Raw genomic sequence first — 16,320 nt, forward strand, 5'->3', positions numbered from 1 at the left:
TTAACTATAATCTTACATATACTTGAATGGAGTCGGATACAAAAATGAGTGAGATATTAAAATACAACACTGTACAAGTACAGGATTAATACGAGGTTACAAAACTATTATGTGTAAATAGGAATATGCAATGACTCGATGAAAGGACAGTTAATTTTAGAATAAAATACAGCATATTTTTCTGTAAACAAAACCCAGTCAAAACCAATCCTTAAATGAAATCAAATTAGAGCTAAAACACCATATGATCTATTAAGTAAAAACTCTAGTTAATTGTGTTCAAAAATTTAAATTAAAAAAATCATCTATAAACCTTTTGATGGTACAATTTGGTTGTTCACATCGATTTGTAAATAATCTTTTGGTACGTTTACTACGATTCCCGAGATGCTTTGCGCAGATTTTGGGGATAAAAACATCCGCCCCAATCCCGACCGTTAGTGACGCCGAGGCAGCAGCAGAAGCAGCAGTAGCGCAGGCCACCGCGGCTCCGGGGACTTTTCACTTCTTTCTGACAAAAACAACTAACTCGGACCTTAAAACCCACCCTTGTGAAACGGATCCACCATGACTGACGGCGACAACAAGAGCGGAAACGTGCTGGTGAGCATCGATCACAAAAACCTGTCAGAAAAGGTCGTTAAAGTGCTCCGGTGCTGTGGGCGTGAGGAATCCAGGGACATTTTTCGACTATAATCGCTTATATCTTAAACCAGTTTGGCCAGACACGGTTGAAATGTCAATTGGTGTGAGAAAACTAAGATTTAGTTGTAATCTCTTGTATCCTGTAATCTTAGTTTAGCTTCTCCATCCTGACAGGTGATGGCTAGTTTAACATTAGCACGTTAGCTTGATACAACGTTACGAGTTTGGCCTTAAGCTACTTTAACCCAGCTAATGACACATTGTCATTTTAGCATGTTATCTGCTGAATCACACTACATCGTATCATATGTTTAGTTGACTGGGTATTGGTTTGAGAAGCTATTTGTCGTATCGTATAAAATCAATAGTTACACTGTGTAACAAAAGCTGCACTGTGTAACATTTCTGGTGGAGGGTTCGTCTTGCTTGTCTCCATGGAGATATTATTTGCTTTGCCAGGAATGTTCCACAACACAGCATTAAACGCCTTTTTCCGTGGAGGAAAGCAAGTGACTGCGGGCCAAGTGACGAGTAATAATTTACATTTCGGCTAAGGGTATAAAAACCCATGTAGCTGTTGAAATGCTAGAAAAATAAGATAAATGCCATACTGTGGACCATTCCAGGCAATATAATATGAACGTCATAGACACATGCAGGTGATGAACTCTAACAGTTTCATAGTGTATGTTCTTTTATCTGTGTAATCCTTCAGTGGTCCATAATCTATGTGCTCTTATATTCGCTCTAATACAGCTCAAGACTATTCTAAAGACATTCAGGAAAGGTTCATTTCTGTCCTTTTTTAGTATACTTGCTCAAATGAATGTCTAGTTTTGATACTAGTTTTAGTATCTAGTGTCTGATTTCCGCCAATCTTGACTTGATCATAACTAAAATGCAGCAAAAAAGTTCAAAATGAACTGCCTTTCTACTCATATAAGATGTGAGTTACCTGTCATAGTAATAAGACTTATATATATATTTAAAAGCTCAGATCCATCCTTCCACTGGATCCACCTGTACGGAGCTGTGGCTGGTTTCAGTTCTGGGATAGGATCATAGTCAAGAGAACTTCGCTGGAGCTGGAGAATTGTCCTGTTGTGCATGGTTTACATTGGGGGACTGTGGTTTCAAAGGCTCGAACATTACATGATTGAATGTGCAATGTCACAATGTGAGACAAAATGTAGCAATTAATTCATGATTAATGACAATGCTGGTTTTACTATTCCTCAAGTATGTGACCCCTTTTATGAAATCAAACTTTCTGAATGATAAAAGCAGTAAACTTCAGTAAGTGAGTGCTGGTGTGTCTGTCTGCTGCTGCTCACTGTTAAGTTTTGTTGGACTATTTTTGACTAACCCCTGGCCTCATCCATTTACATAGACACAATGAAAATCCAGTTATTGGTGAGCGTAGGATCACCTCCCCAGATATCGGTATCGGAAAATATAATTGGACTGTTATCTGCTGCTGTGGCAAGACACATGTCAGATATTGGTGTAGTTCAGAGCCTGTCTCTGAGGTGAGTGTTCTGTGTCCAGGCCCAGGAAACGGCCCAGCTGGAGGAGCAGTTGCAGGCCTGGGGAGAAGTGATCCTGGCTGGAGACCGCGTGCTGCGCTGGGAGAAACCCTGGTTCCCAGGAGCTCTGGTGGGCGCCACCTCTGTGATCTTCCTGTGAGTCTCTGCGCACACACACTTACAGACACACTCTCACACACTTACTCTTACACATACACACAGTCACAAACATACACACACATACTCACTGCTCTTATCTGGAGGTAGCAGACTTTTAGAGCCTTGGTCAGGAGAGACAGTGAGATATTGTGCAGCCCTATGAGAAGATGTAGGAAAGTCATTATCAAACTCAAACTGCAGTGTGAGTTGATGCAATTATTAGATTGCCAAAGCTTTTATTTGGATATGTCCGGTGTCTAAAGACTTAAAGTCATTTCTGCACATTTGTGGTTTGTTCACATTTTGTGAACAGGCCAGGCATATTTTGACACATTCCTGAGGCATTTAGAATTGTCTGAATAGTACTATATAGATACTGCAATAAATCAATCAATATCAATGAATATGACCCACTCCTACCTGGGGAAGATGTTATTTAGGATTTATCAATACTACTCCTCTTATTGATCTATCAATGCTATATGTACCTGTATGTTATTTTAAAGCTCGTATATGAGTGTGTGACATTTGCACGACTCTTGCACCATTAAAAGTACTTATGGCTCTGAAGCTCATTGATCCAGTGGACCATTAAGACTCTGCTCCGGAGCTGTTATGAAACCGGGTTTTGTTTCCATCATGGATTCTACTGAACAGTGTGCTTCAAATGTGACTTAAAATGTTTGATTTGTCCCTAGACCTTTACACCCAGTTCAGTCTCTTTGTGTTTGGACGCATGTTCTGGTCCTTGTTTAGTCTCGGTTTAGTCTTTGTCTTGTCCTTGTCGTACATAGTAAATATGCCACCTCATGCGATACTACTTCAAAACCTAAAGCTTTTTTTTTTTATAAATATATCTTATTTACCTGACATGTTTCAGCAGTAGCACTACCTACTTGGTCACAGCAGTTGGCTGACAACTGATGAAGAAGGAAACCGTTAGTTGACACCTCTGATGAAGGAGGAAGTCCTATCGCTGAAATGTGTCAAGTAAATAAGCTATTTGCGTTTTCTTCTAATACAACAAATTGTAAAAAGCCAAAATGCCTAATATAACAAGAAGACTACATGAGCCAAGAGTTTAAATGCTCCCACTGTACATTCCATTTTCTCTGTAAATGCACACACCCATTTACTCTATTTATATGCCCAGTTGTTTTTTTAACCATACATTTTTATAGCCAACTGTTAATGAAGCAATTATAGCTCAGCAGCACTTTCATTGTACAGGGCAGGGTTTGAAATGCAGGTTATAATGATCAGACTCATTAACTCTGTAATGTGTTTGTGTTCAGGCTGATCTACTACCTGGACCCCTCTGTGCTCACGGGCCTGTCCTGCTCTGTGATGCTGCTGTGTCTCGCTGATTACCTGGTGCCCACACTCGCTCCTCGTGTCTTTGGATCCAACAAGTGGTACGTTCACTGACCAGAGGATAAGTTTGGTTTTATGAACTCTGTAAGATTCAAGAATATGTCTTGCTATTTTTTGCTACTATGTAATTAGTCAGTAGAAATGACTAGTCGACTACTGAAGTGATCAAATCATCATTTTTATTCTTGGTACGGAGCCAGTCTAGAACCTGTAATGTTCAGTATCCCAATAACTGAGCTGCTACTGCCTGAAAAATTAAATAATCACGTTGCTGATTGACTTTAAGAAATTGGTTATCTTCCCAGAATCAAATGAATTTTACACTCCACAAAGACTGTGAAATGGTTTTAGATTTTCTTAAACACAATGATCATGATTCATCAACATTACACAGGGGATCTTTTAAGAGGTCGCTCCCTTTTTCATCTCAGATCCTGTGTGGACCAAAGATCTGTGCTCTCTGGTGGACTCCACCCTGTGCTGTTATTGGTCATGTCTACTTGTCACTCACTCATGTGCTTCTGTGATAGGACCACGGAGCAGCAGCAGCGTTTCCATGAGATCTGTGGAAACCTGGTGAAGACTCAGCGTCGGGTGGTGGGCTGGGGCAAGAGGCTGTGCGCGCTCAAGGAGGAGAAGCCCAAAGTGGTAATACTCAATTACACTATAATCTACTGACTTACATTTACTGTTACAATCCTGAGGCGGAGTGATGTATCTAATGCATTTATATAAAAACACTGCAGTTATTGAATTAGTATATTGTTCTCTGCTGAGATTAATGTCCTGTCTCCACTGACTCTTATGTGTTTGCTTAGTGAGCAGCTCATTTTACAGTCTTGCCTAAAGGTGTAATTTAGATTCATTTTGTGTACTTTTTAGTACACAAAGTAAGTAAGTAATAATAATGTTATAATGGCTGATGATGTAATTTTGGATTGTAATTGTGATTGGATCACGATTAGCTTCGAGATATTTGTTTAAAATTAGGATTCTGGTCAAAGATCAAATTTTAAATCTAGAGGCATCAACATTTAAGAAGACTGAATCTGAATCCCACGCATTTCAGAACATGCTTGTAGAGGTCTAAATTAGAGGTACAAGATTTTTCTCTAAAAACATAATTAGTTCTTTGTTGAGGACATTCAGGGGGTGCCCATTATAAAACCCAGATGAAGTGGTGGGCCGCTCAAGAGCCATAGACCAGGTTATAACCGGTGACACTGAGACCTTTGATCATGTTTAGAGCCTCAGTGACACACAAATATTTGATATTGACTTTATCACAGTCCCGTTTCAAAAACATGCTGTAAAAAGTACTGCTTAAGGTAATATTCACCTGGAAAGACTAGTCTGTGAGCTATAGTTTGAACACGCTAGCTTTATAGTTCCCCTATTCTTTTTGCCGTTTAGCGTAAGGACTGATCTGTGCCCAACTATGCCAATAATGGATAGATTATGAGATACAGTGAACATTTAAAGTCATTTACTAATCAAATATATCTGAAATCCAACTGTGTCCAATTTCCAGACTGTACCACTCTGTTCTCTGTGCTCCATATTCCAGTCTATTCTCAGCTGCCCCATTTAACACTATTAAAGTGGGTTAAAGCTGGATTTTTCCACATAACTTGAACACATCACATGAGCTCACGCGGTTCTGTTCTGCTTTACTTTCACAACCTTTTTTTCTCTTTTTATGCGTCAACTTAAAACCTTAGAGCGTGAAATCAAAGTGTGCTGAGTTTAGGTCGACATGTGGTGTTGTGCTGAAACATTTCTTTTAAATGCTTTTGTCATGTGCAGAGGGTAAGAATGTAGGAAAGTAGGAAGTCACATTCACAGCACAGAAATAAACTTTTCCTGAATGTCTTTAGAAAGATGTTGAGCAGCATCAAAATGAGTATAAGAGCACATGGACTAGTATACACACATGAACCTACAGATATGAGACCACATGAGAATTGAAAAGAAAATACTACCATTTATGTTGAAAATTACATTCTATTGTCTAAAGAGTTTTTTATATTAAGTCTTATTGTATCAAAATCTGTATTGAGTCTGTTCTTTCGTATTGAAATTGAGCATTTTTATAATTTAAATGATGACTGGGCAGAGCATCCACACGTGAGGAATAGAAAGTGGGGTTGTGTGTGAAAGTTCAAGTGACACAAGCTCCTGGCAGTGACTGTGCTGACGAGGCTGAAACTCTCGCTGCAGGATTCCACCAAATGAGACCGCCCGTTTTAGTGCAGTCACTTTGCTCATGTGTGTATCGTATCACCATGGTAACTGAACATTCTGCCAATAGAGATACACGTAGAACACCGTAGACAACTCAAGAACAAAATGGATTTAAACGGCACATTTTCAGAACACTGATCAACACGTCCTGTGTAGATGTTTGATTTTCTTCAAACAAACTGAAAACTGAAACTATTGGCTAATGCTTGTTAGCTTGTGACTGTAATGTTAATCTGAGACTTAAGTGCACAAATCATCTCTGTTCCAACCAAACTGTTGTTCCAACCAAGTCATCTCTTTCTGCTCAGATTTTGTTAAAATAAAGCTCAGATAAACCTGTGTAACAGAGTAGTGCTTTCAGTTAGCTTTACAACCCCTGAGAATGAAATTGTAGTGTTGATGCTTTGCAGCTGAACAAACTATTTTGAAACTAAGGAATTCACTCAATATTTTATACCAATTACAAAATGAAAATGCTTCTCTTTAGTAAGGCACTGTAAATTTCAGATACAAAATAATAGTACTCAATTCTGCATCATTGCATCATCTAGTATTTCTTGTGATAAAGCTCAAAATCACACAAACTGTTGAGGAAAGCTTCAATTTTCTGTGCTATCTAGTTTCAGTATTTGTTGTTCAGTAATATTGATTAGTATCTGACTTCCGATCCTTTGACAGCCTCAGTATGAAATGTATAATTAAAAGGTTCATTCATGCATTCACAACCTGCAGCCGCTTCACTGGATATTTATATTTAATTGACCTTTTATTTAATCAGGAATGTCCCAGTGCGACGGCCCAGTTCTGAAACATGACTGTGCCTGTGTGCTTCTTATGTAAGTGTCCTCAGTGCAGCTGGTGTAACTCGACCCCCTCTTCTCCCCCCTCCATCTATCTCTATATCTTTATCTCTCTCTTTCTAACCGTCTCTCCTGCTCTTTCTACCTCTCCCCTCCTCTCCCCTCTTCTCCTCCTTCTCTCCACAGTACTTTGCCTCCGTCATCACGTCTCTTCTGGTCGTGGCCTGGATCGGTCAGCAAGTCCACAATCTTTTCCTCACCTACCTGATCGGTGAGTACAGGTGTATGACACTTACCTGAGCCGTGAGTCGTACAGGTGTATGACACTTACCTGAGCCGTGAGTCGTACAGGTGTATGACACTTACCTGAGCCGTGAGTCGTACAGGTGTATGACACTTACCTGAGCCGTGAGTCGTACACGTGTATGACACTTACCTGAGCCGTGAGTCGTACACGTGTATGACACTTACCTGAGCCGTGAGTCGTACAGGTGTATGACACTTACCTGAGCCGTGAGTCGTACAGGTGTATGACACTTACCTGAGCCGTGAGTCTTACAGGTGTATGACACTTACCTGAGCCGTGAGTCTTACACGTGTATGACATTTACCTGAGCCGTGAGTCTTACACGTGTATGACACTTACGGGAGTACAGGCAGTATTTCCCATTAATACAGGAGACTATAGTGGCCCCCAGAGTCTAAAATAAACTGGACTACATCCTGGCAAAACAAAATTAGTTTTTTTTTTTTTTTTTTTCTAGTTCCTTGTTTTATCATAAACCTATAGAAAAGATTAAACTAGTCACAAATTAAATCTAGGCAGTAAGTGACACTGGTAAAGATGTATGACATTTACCGGAGCGGTGAGGAGAGTCTACAAGTCCATGTTCTGTCCTTAATTCGCTTTCCCTTCGGTGCTGTCTCTGCCCTACAAACGCATATATCCAAAATGCATACATTTACATTTGAAGTGAAATGGTACCATTCAAGTTTGATGTTGAAATAATACAGTTTATATAGTTCCCTCTATTTTGTTTGCCTTCAGGTAATGGAACCTGCAATTCATTAAAACGTCCACAATATTGATAATTTGATATCATCATGTTTATCTTACTTGTCTTAAAAACATGAAAAACAGCTACATTATTTCTAATAGTGGCCCCTTACCTTATGCATTCAGAGCATAGTTTTATTGTATTTAGTATATTGGGATTGACTCATAAATCAATATCTGCTAATCCCTTGTGATTTCCTCTGGTGGTTCCCAGTTGTGATGAGGTCACAGAGTTCGTCTGTTCCTGAGCTCCAGGTGAAGTGAGTCACACTGAGAAGGTCTGATCCAGAGTCATGACTGTGTGAGCTCAAACCTGCCTCTGAAGAGAGACATGACCACCGTTTAAAACAGAATCATACAAAAACACCTGAGGAAGTCTAAAGGCAGAAACAACAGAAAGACTTGTTTCCTCATGTCAGCTCATTCAGGTTTGGAGCTCACTGACACCATTAATATGTCATAATCTTCAATCATGTGAGTGAGCTGTACCATGAGTCAGTGAAAACCAATGGAGAACCTCCACGATGCTGCAGGTCTGAACTTTCACCCACAAACCCCCTTCCCTGAAGTCTCAGTGTTTCCCTCAGGTTCATACTCAAGTGATCCATGTTTGAATACTTTTATACAAGACAATTTATGGAGTAAAGTGTCACTTATTGCCATACTGATGTATCATAACAATACTGAAAGCAACAATTACAAGGGTAAGGATCAGACTATATGGGGCCACCATAGAAATACTGAATTTTAAAAAATGCTCTTGGCTCTGACTTTACAGTGAAGTTTTCAGCCTCAGCTCAAAGTTACACAAAATGAGAGGTGTGTAGATTCCATTTAATACTGTAAAATGAAAAGGTTTGTTCATGTATTTACTATTTGTGTTTTTTATATTTCACTATCCAACTCTCAGATTCAGGACACTCCCGGGCCCTAAACTCACAAGGGACCCTATTGTGCTTGTGTCTAATGTTTGAGGAAACTAGAGGAGGAAGAAACCTGCACAAACACAAACTCTGCAGTTGAAAAAAAAAAAGTGCAGCAGAGGGACTTGGCTTCCTTTTTTGTGACGCACAAATTTTGCAAAAAGCCAGTGTGATACTTGGTTCAGTCATATTTTGAAAAAGTGACTAGACTTTTTTTTTTGTTTTTGTTTTTCCCTATAAAAATGCTTATTACTTCTCTTTGTAGATCAAGGTAGTTTCTTTTGCACAAGAACCTTATCATTTTAGAACTTTTGCAAACACTGCATCCCTTTTTAGTAGATTGACAGAAGCAGAGTATTTGATTGTCTTTGTGTTAATATCTTTATCTTTCCGGTTTCCCCACAGTGAGTTTCCTGCTGCTGCTGCCTGGTCTGAATCAGCATGGAGTCATCTCAAAGTACCTGGGCATGGCCAAGAGGGAGATCAACAAGCTGCTCAAACAGAAGGAGAAGAAGAACGAATAGACGGAGGAGTGAAGCGATGGAACGGAAGACGAGAGCGAGAGAAAGTCACATTTGGAAAAAAAGAGAGCGAGAGAGAGCTCTGAACCGAAGCCCGTCCGCTCAGCCCGCCCTTGAGCAAGACGAGCACTTTTGTTTGACCCTTAAGTTTAGTTTCCCACCACCTCTTTGACATTTCACATGTTTCTTCATAATTTGGTCTGAGCATGCAGCCTCTAAGTGAAGGTTCTGTGATCCCTTTAAAGCTGCACAGTGTAACTTTTCTCATAGAAGGGTCCAACACCTGTCTGTCGCTTTGGAAATGTTATTGGCCTGCCTGGAATGTTCATGAAACGTATCTGTCTTTTGTTTACTTACAGGTGTAAGTAAACGGGGTCGCCTCTCCACAGATATGGCTTGTAACTTGCCTTGGGGGCACTCATACTTGCCTAATGCTGTACCTGGCTTGAAAAACATGACACAGAACTAGGTCATTTGAAATAGTTGTCAGTCGTCCAAAATTCCTCCTCACTTACCTTTAAGCATTTTTCATTACGATGAGTTTAAAACGCTTTTCACAACTCTGAGACCAGCGCAGAGCATGCCAACGACGCACTTCCTGGTTATCTGACAGTGAAATGCTTTAGACAGTACACAGCGCACCTATTTTAACCACAAGAGCGGTTTATACAATACATCTGTACTGGGACAAAAGGTTTTCAGCAAAATGTGTCTTGACCTAAATATTCCAGGCAACGTAATAACATCTCCATGAATGCAAGCAGGCGGCGGACCCTCTACCAGAAATGTTACATAGTCCACCTTTAACTTAAGCTTTGGAGGTCTCGGCGACGCATCTGAACTCCTTTGACTACTGAGCAGAGCCGGATGTGAACGTGTGTAGGCGCTTTCTCACTCGCCTTAGTTGTATTGAAACGGACTGTGATGCTGTTTTAGTCTCTTTCCTCAGAGCTGTGTCCTGATGACGTGTAAATACTTTGTCTTATTTATGTTCCTCCTCTGGTCTCGTCACTGTGGCATTTCATTTGTTTTTCTTTAGATTTCAGCGTTACAAATAAACTTAAGTGAACTTTTACCGTTGATTTATTTTTAGCATTAGAATTTTTGATGAGGTCATAATTTCAGATGGAGAGGCAGTTTTTTTTTTTTTTTTTTTTAAAGAAATCTCATCTTCTTATCCACAATGTTGAACCTTCCCATTATTTGTTTGGGTTCAGCTCCACAAACTTTTTTTTTTTAATTTTAACTGTTTAGTTGTTTTATTTAAATTAAAATAATTTAAATTAATGACAACCTGGCCAAGAAGCAGTAGAAAACAGAAACACAAACAGAATACACTACATACCTACTACATACCGTATTTTGTGCACTATATGGCGCTCTTGATTATAAGGCGCACTGTCACTGAATGGTCTATTTTTGAACTTTTTTCACATGAACCGCACTGAACTATAAGGTGCATTAAACGAAACACAACAGTTAGATAAATCAGTCAAACTTTATTCAACACTTTCACAATAACTCTCAACTTTGTTCAATTGTAACGTGTAAAAAAAAAATCCTGTCTGAGACGCTAAATTGTTATCATATTCACAATAAGTCATAATAGTTCAAACAGTTGGGTGATTCCGGCGTCCAGCACGCCCACATTCCTCTCGTCATTATCCGAGTCAGTGTGGTTACTGTTCCCTGGAGTTCAGATCAGTGATGGTTCTGGTCTTGGTGAAAGCTCGGACCACAGTTGATACTGATCCTTAGTCCGGGCGTCCACGATCCGTTGGCAGATCGTGGCGTAAGTAGCTCGGCGCTGTCTCTCTGTCTTGGTGAAAGCTGCGTGGGAGCAGTGGATGAGAGAAGGTGAACACCTTCTCTCATCCACTGCTCTCACGCAGCTAAACACACTTTCACTTTAGAACAGCCTTGAGTTTAAAGTGGCGTTGTGAGTGTGTCTCTTGACAGGTGCATTTTGATATTAAAAGGAATCACAGTATGTATTACTCCTGATGCTCCTGACTACGGGAGCCGAAATGCTGCGAGTTGAGCGGCTTTGTAGTTTACTTAAGTCGTACTAAGACACGCGAATAAATTCATATATAAGGTGGTTCTGGATTATAAGGCGCGCAGTCGCTTTTGGATGAAATTAAAGGCTTTTAAGTGCGCCCTATAGTGTGGAAAATATTGTACTACTACTACCATAACATGAAACAGTGAATAGAGACATGAGACAGTGAAACATTTGCAGATTAAAGATATAAAAGTGTTAAAAGCATGTACAGTGATTCTGTAAAATACACTGGAGGGAGTTTTAAAAAATCGACAGACATAAAAACGAACTAAGTTTTAAAATGTTGAAGGTGATTCCAGTCACTTGCTGCAGAGAAGTGAAATGAGCAGCCCAAAGCTGTGCGGCTTTAGGAACGACCAGGGTTATGTATTTGTTGGCGCGCAGTGTTTGTCTGGAACTGTGGATGTGCTGAAGTGAACCGAGGTAGGACGGAGCTTTACCAATTAAACATTTATAAATGAACAATAACCAGTGTGTTTGTGTGCGAGTGTGGAGAGATGACCACTTCATTAAGGAGTAAAGTGCACAGTGATGGGTGGTAAACAGTAAACTCCTGAGACAAAGCGGATGGCTGCAGGATAAATCACATCGAGCTTATGGAGCAGTGTTTTTGATCCAGATCTGTAAACTAAGTCTTGTCAAACTTGTCATATCAGTCTCAAGGCCTAAAGTCATTTCACCTTGCACCACTTTGTAGAACTTGGTGCCAGTCTTTGTTTCATGTGGATAAGCCCAATAATTAAAGAGATGTGAACCATAAACTAGGTCAACAAATCTGCAAAGTGACTCCACCACAGACTTGTGACCTGTCTCCCGCTCAGTTTAAACTAGTTGTTCAAAAGTGATTCTCGTCATTCTGAACACGGCCTCCCGGGTCAGAGTGCGCTGGGACATACGTGCTCTGGAACACGTGTGGAATGCGCTGACATGTTTAACAGTGTGTGTTTCACATGCTCTCAAATCGCTGGTTTCAGATGACATCACAACATTCTATAGGCCAATAATCGTTAATACAGATGGTGGCCGCTCAGATGTATTAATATGCAGATTTGTTTATAAAGAGATGTAAGGTCTAGTCACTAAAATAATTCATCAGGTTCATCATCAATTTTCCACATGGATATTTCTTATAACAATACAGTGTAATCAGTGATAGGTAGATCTGTGTGAGCACAGGTGAGTCTGCTTCTTGGAGATTTTACAGATGTTTTAAATCTCAGGATAAATCTGAGGAGGAGGGACAAACGGTGAAGTGAAGATCAACTGTACGAGTCTCCAGACAAGACCTCCTCACCAGAAAAGTGACACAGTGAAGCTTTAAAGGTGCATTACACAACTTTTCTGGTGGAGGGTCCATCACCCTCTTGTCTCCATGGAGATGTTATTGCTTTGTCTGGAATGTTCCATGGTATAGCATTAAACACATCTATTAACCACTTATTCATTACAGGAGTTTCTATTGCTCAAAAATACAATCATTGTCGCTGTGAATAGGGTCGCCACCCCACAGATCTGAACTGTAATGTAGCCTAAAGTTATCTCCCTTCAGATAGATAGGGTTAATCTCTATTTTGGAACATTGCAGACAAAGCAATAACATCTTCATGGAGACAAGAGGGTGATGGACCCTTCACCAGAAAAGTTACACAGTGCACCTTTAAAATTAAATAGTTAATACACGTGACAATATATATTTTGAACATTAGTTTGTTCTGGGACATCATATGGAGATAATTTGTTATTTCTTCCAGATTCAGTTTCATTTTGAAACTAGAAAAGCACAGAGAGCGCAGACCTCCGCCAAGGACTACCCCCATTTTTATATAAATTGCGATAAAATCAGTCTTCTGGATCAGATCCGGATTAGCCTTTGGAATATGAAAGAGGATCCCATTGTCCATCCCTGAGTCAAATTTCATGGGGTTTGGTCAATAATTAACGGAGATATTGAGAAACAAAATTTTTGGCCCCATTTACCACAATGTTAACTAAAATTTCAAAGTGATCCAGAATCCAGGATTTCTTCCGGATCAACCCCAAAATGAAATCAGTTCTTCCTTTTCATATTTCCAACAAATCCTGAAAATTTAATCAAAATCGGTCCATAACTTTTTGAGTTATGTTGCTAACAGACAAACAAACAAACAAACAAACAAACGCCGGCAAAAACATAACCTCCTTGGCGGAGGTAAAAAACTAACAAAACAAAAACTAAACACATTTGTCCATCGACTCTGTACTGTATATTATTTATCTCTACCAAAGGTGTCCACCAGGTGGCGTTGCAGCCTCTCCAATCCGAACGGGGCCTCTCAGTCTAAAGGTTTGTTTTGTGAAAAGACTTTCATTGTAGAGTTTAAACTTTAGAATCATTTATGTACGTGTTAGTCCCATCAGCCTGTTTTAAATATATAGTTTCTTATTTTTATGCAGACAAGAAGTCTAAAAACCTGCTGGATCAAACCTGCAGTTTAACGTCAGCTCTCCATTTTGCAATTGTGCCCTTGGGCAAGACACTTCTCCCTCCTGGCTGTGTGAATGTGAGAGTGATCAGTGAGGCTGGTGGCTGTTTGCAGTGTGCCCCAGGGCAGCTGTGGCTACAGAATGAACTGAAGGATGTTCTGAAAGCTCTGGTACAGGTATTTCTCCATGTTTTATTAATGTATTTGATTTATTTGAGTTCTCAGTGGGACAGTGTACATGAATGAACATTTTATTATTGTAAATATAAATGGATTCACCAAAAGGCTTTTCATCAGCAGTCCCACTGCCAGATGGAATAGGCTCCCTAAAAGTTCATCTAAAAGTCCATTTCTACAAATACAAATGTAAATAACAATCAAATACACAATTATATAGTTACATGGTCATTAAAAAACATTTATGAGAGATGAGATGATGGAGTCTCAGGCTCCAGGCTCATCACTGTTTGGCTAAATGCAATTTTCTTCAGAGGGATGGTGCAGCGCCTTCTAGAGTTTTCTCTGGAGGTTTCTCTGGAGGTGTCTCTGGAGGTTTCTCTGGAGGTGGAGGTGTCTCTGGAGGTTTCTCTGGAGGTGTCTCTGGAGGTGTCTCTGGAGGTCTCTGGAGGTGTCTCTGGAGGTGGGAGGTGGGAGGTGCTCTGGAGGTGTCTCTGGAGGTGTCTCTGGAGGTGTCTCTGGAGGTGGGAGGTGTCTCTGGAGGTGGAGGTGTCTCTGGAGGTGCCTCTGGAGGTGTCTCTGGAGGTGTCTCTGGAGGTGTCTCTGGAGGTGTCTCTGGAGGTGTCTCTGGAGGTGCCTCTGGAGGTGTCTCTGGAGGTGTCTCTGGAGGTGTCTCTGGAGGTGTCTCTGGAGGTGTCTCTGGAGGTGCCTCTGGAGGTTCTCTGGAGGTGGGAGGTGAGGTGTCTCTGGAGGTGGAGGTTCTCTGGAGGTAGGAGGTAAAAGGTGAGAAAAGAGGAGGTGGAGCTATATCATGAAGTATTGTATACACTAAACAAATATGATGCAGTTTCAGATGGTCAGGAGGTTGAGTCTGTGGAGGCTGTGACAGTGGTGATATCTTCAGGACTTCATGTTTAATACTTGTTTGTTTAATAGTTCCACAGGTTTTATGTTTTACCTGCTGCTCTGGTATTATATATAAAGAAACATTTCACCTTGTGAATTGTGTACTGAATCCTGATGTTGATGTGACATGTTTTAAATAAAATTGTTATTTCCCCAGAAGGTGAAATGGGAGCTGAGCCGATTTATCGGTCAATCTAACTTCCTCCCTTCACCTATGGTCATGAGCTCTTTGTAACGACCGAAAGGACTAGATCGCCGATACAAGAGCATTGTATCGGCGATAAGCACACATTGGAGGAACTATGTCTCTGGGCTGGCCTGGGAACGACTCGGGGTTCCCCCCGGAGGAGATGGAGGAGAAGTGTCTGAGGTGAAGGAAGTCTGGTAGTCCCTGCCCAGATAAGTGGAAGAAAATGGATGGATGGATAAATACTTATCAATGATGGCCATTATAAACATTATGAACCAATGGACTGGAATTCAACAACAAGATATAAATATAAAATAACATAAAAAATAAAACCCAAAATTTTATAGGTGGCGACCAGCTACAGACAGGTAAGTCCAACAAACACCTTTAACACGTGATTCAGAGAAATGTTTTAATGACTGAATAATAAATTAATAATGTTTGAAAAGGTTTCGAAACAGATTTGAGATTTAGGTCAGAGCTGATTTTCCATGTAGCTTGTATTTACACATTGGGGAAAAATAAATGGATGTTCATGACTGAGTGTCACTGTTGAGTTTAAACAATAACCCGACTCATCAAAATAACCCTGAGTCATGTTGGTCCAGTTGAATTAGTCCAGTCCAGAGCTGTTTGTCTTTCACACAGACTGGGTTATTTGTAGCCTGGAATATCCCAGTGTATGGCATTAAACAGGTCTGTCTGCTGTGGCGTGCCAGTAAGCTTATCTGTGAACATTGTGAAATGTGTTTATAAGCTCATCGTTTAGCCGTGTAGGATACTGAGAAAACGTGGAACAATGGAGTTACAGTAAATTGTTCAGAACTGGTCCAGCCGCATTTCTGCATTTCACAAAACCAATAAAGAAACTGACAAAATCTGTCTGCACTCAGACGGGTCAGAAGTCAAGACTAAACCAGGTTTAAACCAGGACTAAACATGCACTAACTCAGAATTGAACCAAGACTAAACCAGGACTGAACCAGGTCTGGGGTGAGGGGAGAGAGGTCAGAGGTCAGGGTCGTAACATACATACAGATGTACGACTACACTACACTATACAGAAACATCTAACTGTGATCTAATCATCTAATCATCTGTCATCTAATTTTGAGATCTGAAGGTTGGTGGTTCAAATCCTGCTCTTGACATGAGCTTCATTGGTACAGTGCTCAGGTGAGTGGCTCCATGGTGGAAAGCACTTTGAGCCTTGAAGGTGGAAAAGTATTGAATAAAAATGTGACCATTAACCATTCTTCACACTCCCTTTT

At 40.4% G+C, this 16,320-nt stretch overlaps 1 protein-coding gene across 1 annotated transcript; it reads left to right on the forward strand.

Moving 5' to 3' along the window:
- Positions 1–433: 433 nt before the first annotated feature.
- On the forward strand, positions 434–10,322 carry arl6ip1 (ADP-ribosylation factor-like 6 interacting protein 1). The gene is made up of 6 exons (XM_020918422.2): positions 434–603; positions 2,194–2,327; positions 3,626–3,745; positions 4,235–4,352; positions 6,935–7,019; positions 9,134–10,322. Exons 1-6 carry the CDS (start codon positions 568–570, stop codon positions 9,250–9,252), a joined length of 612 nt encoding a protein of 203 aa, XP_020774081.1. The 5' UTR covers positions 434–567; the 3' UTR covers positions 9,253–10,322.
- The last annotated feature ends 5,998 nt before the right edge of the window (positions 10,323–16,320 follow it).

Source organism: Boleophthalmus pectinirostris, unplaced genomic scaffold (assembly GCF_026225935.1).
Source record: "Boleophthalmus pectinirostris isolate CB_2022bp ecotype Guang Dong unplaced genomic scaffold, ASM2622593v1 HiC_scaffold_17, whole genome shotgun sequence".
Classification (NCBI taxonomy): domain Eukaryota; kingdom Metazoa; phylum Chordata; class Actinopteri; order Gobiiformes; family Gobiidae; genus Boleophthalmus; species Boleophthalmus pectinirostris.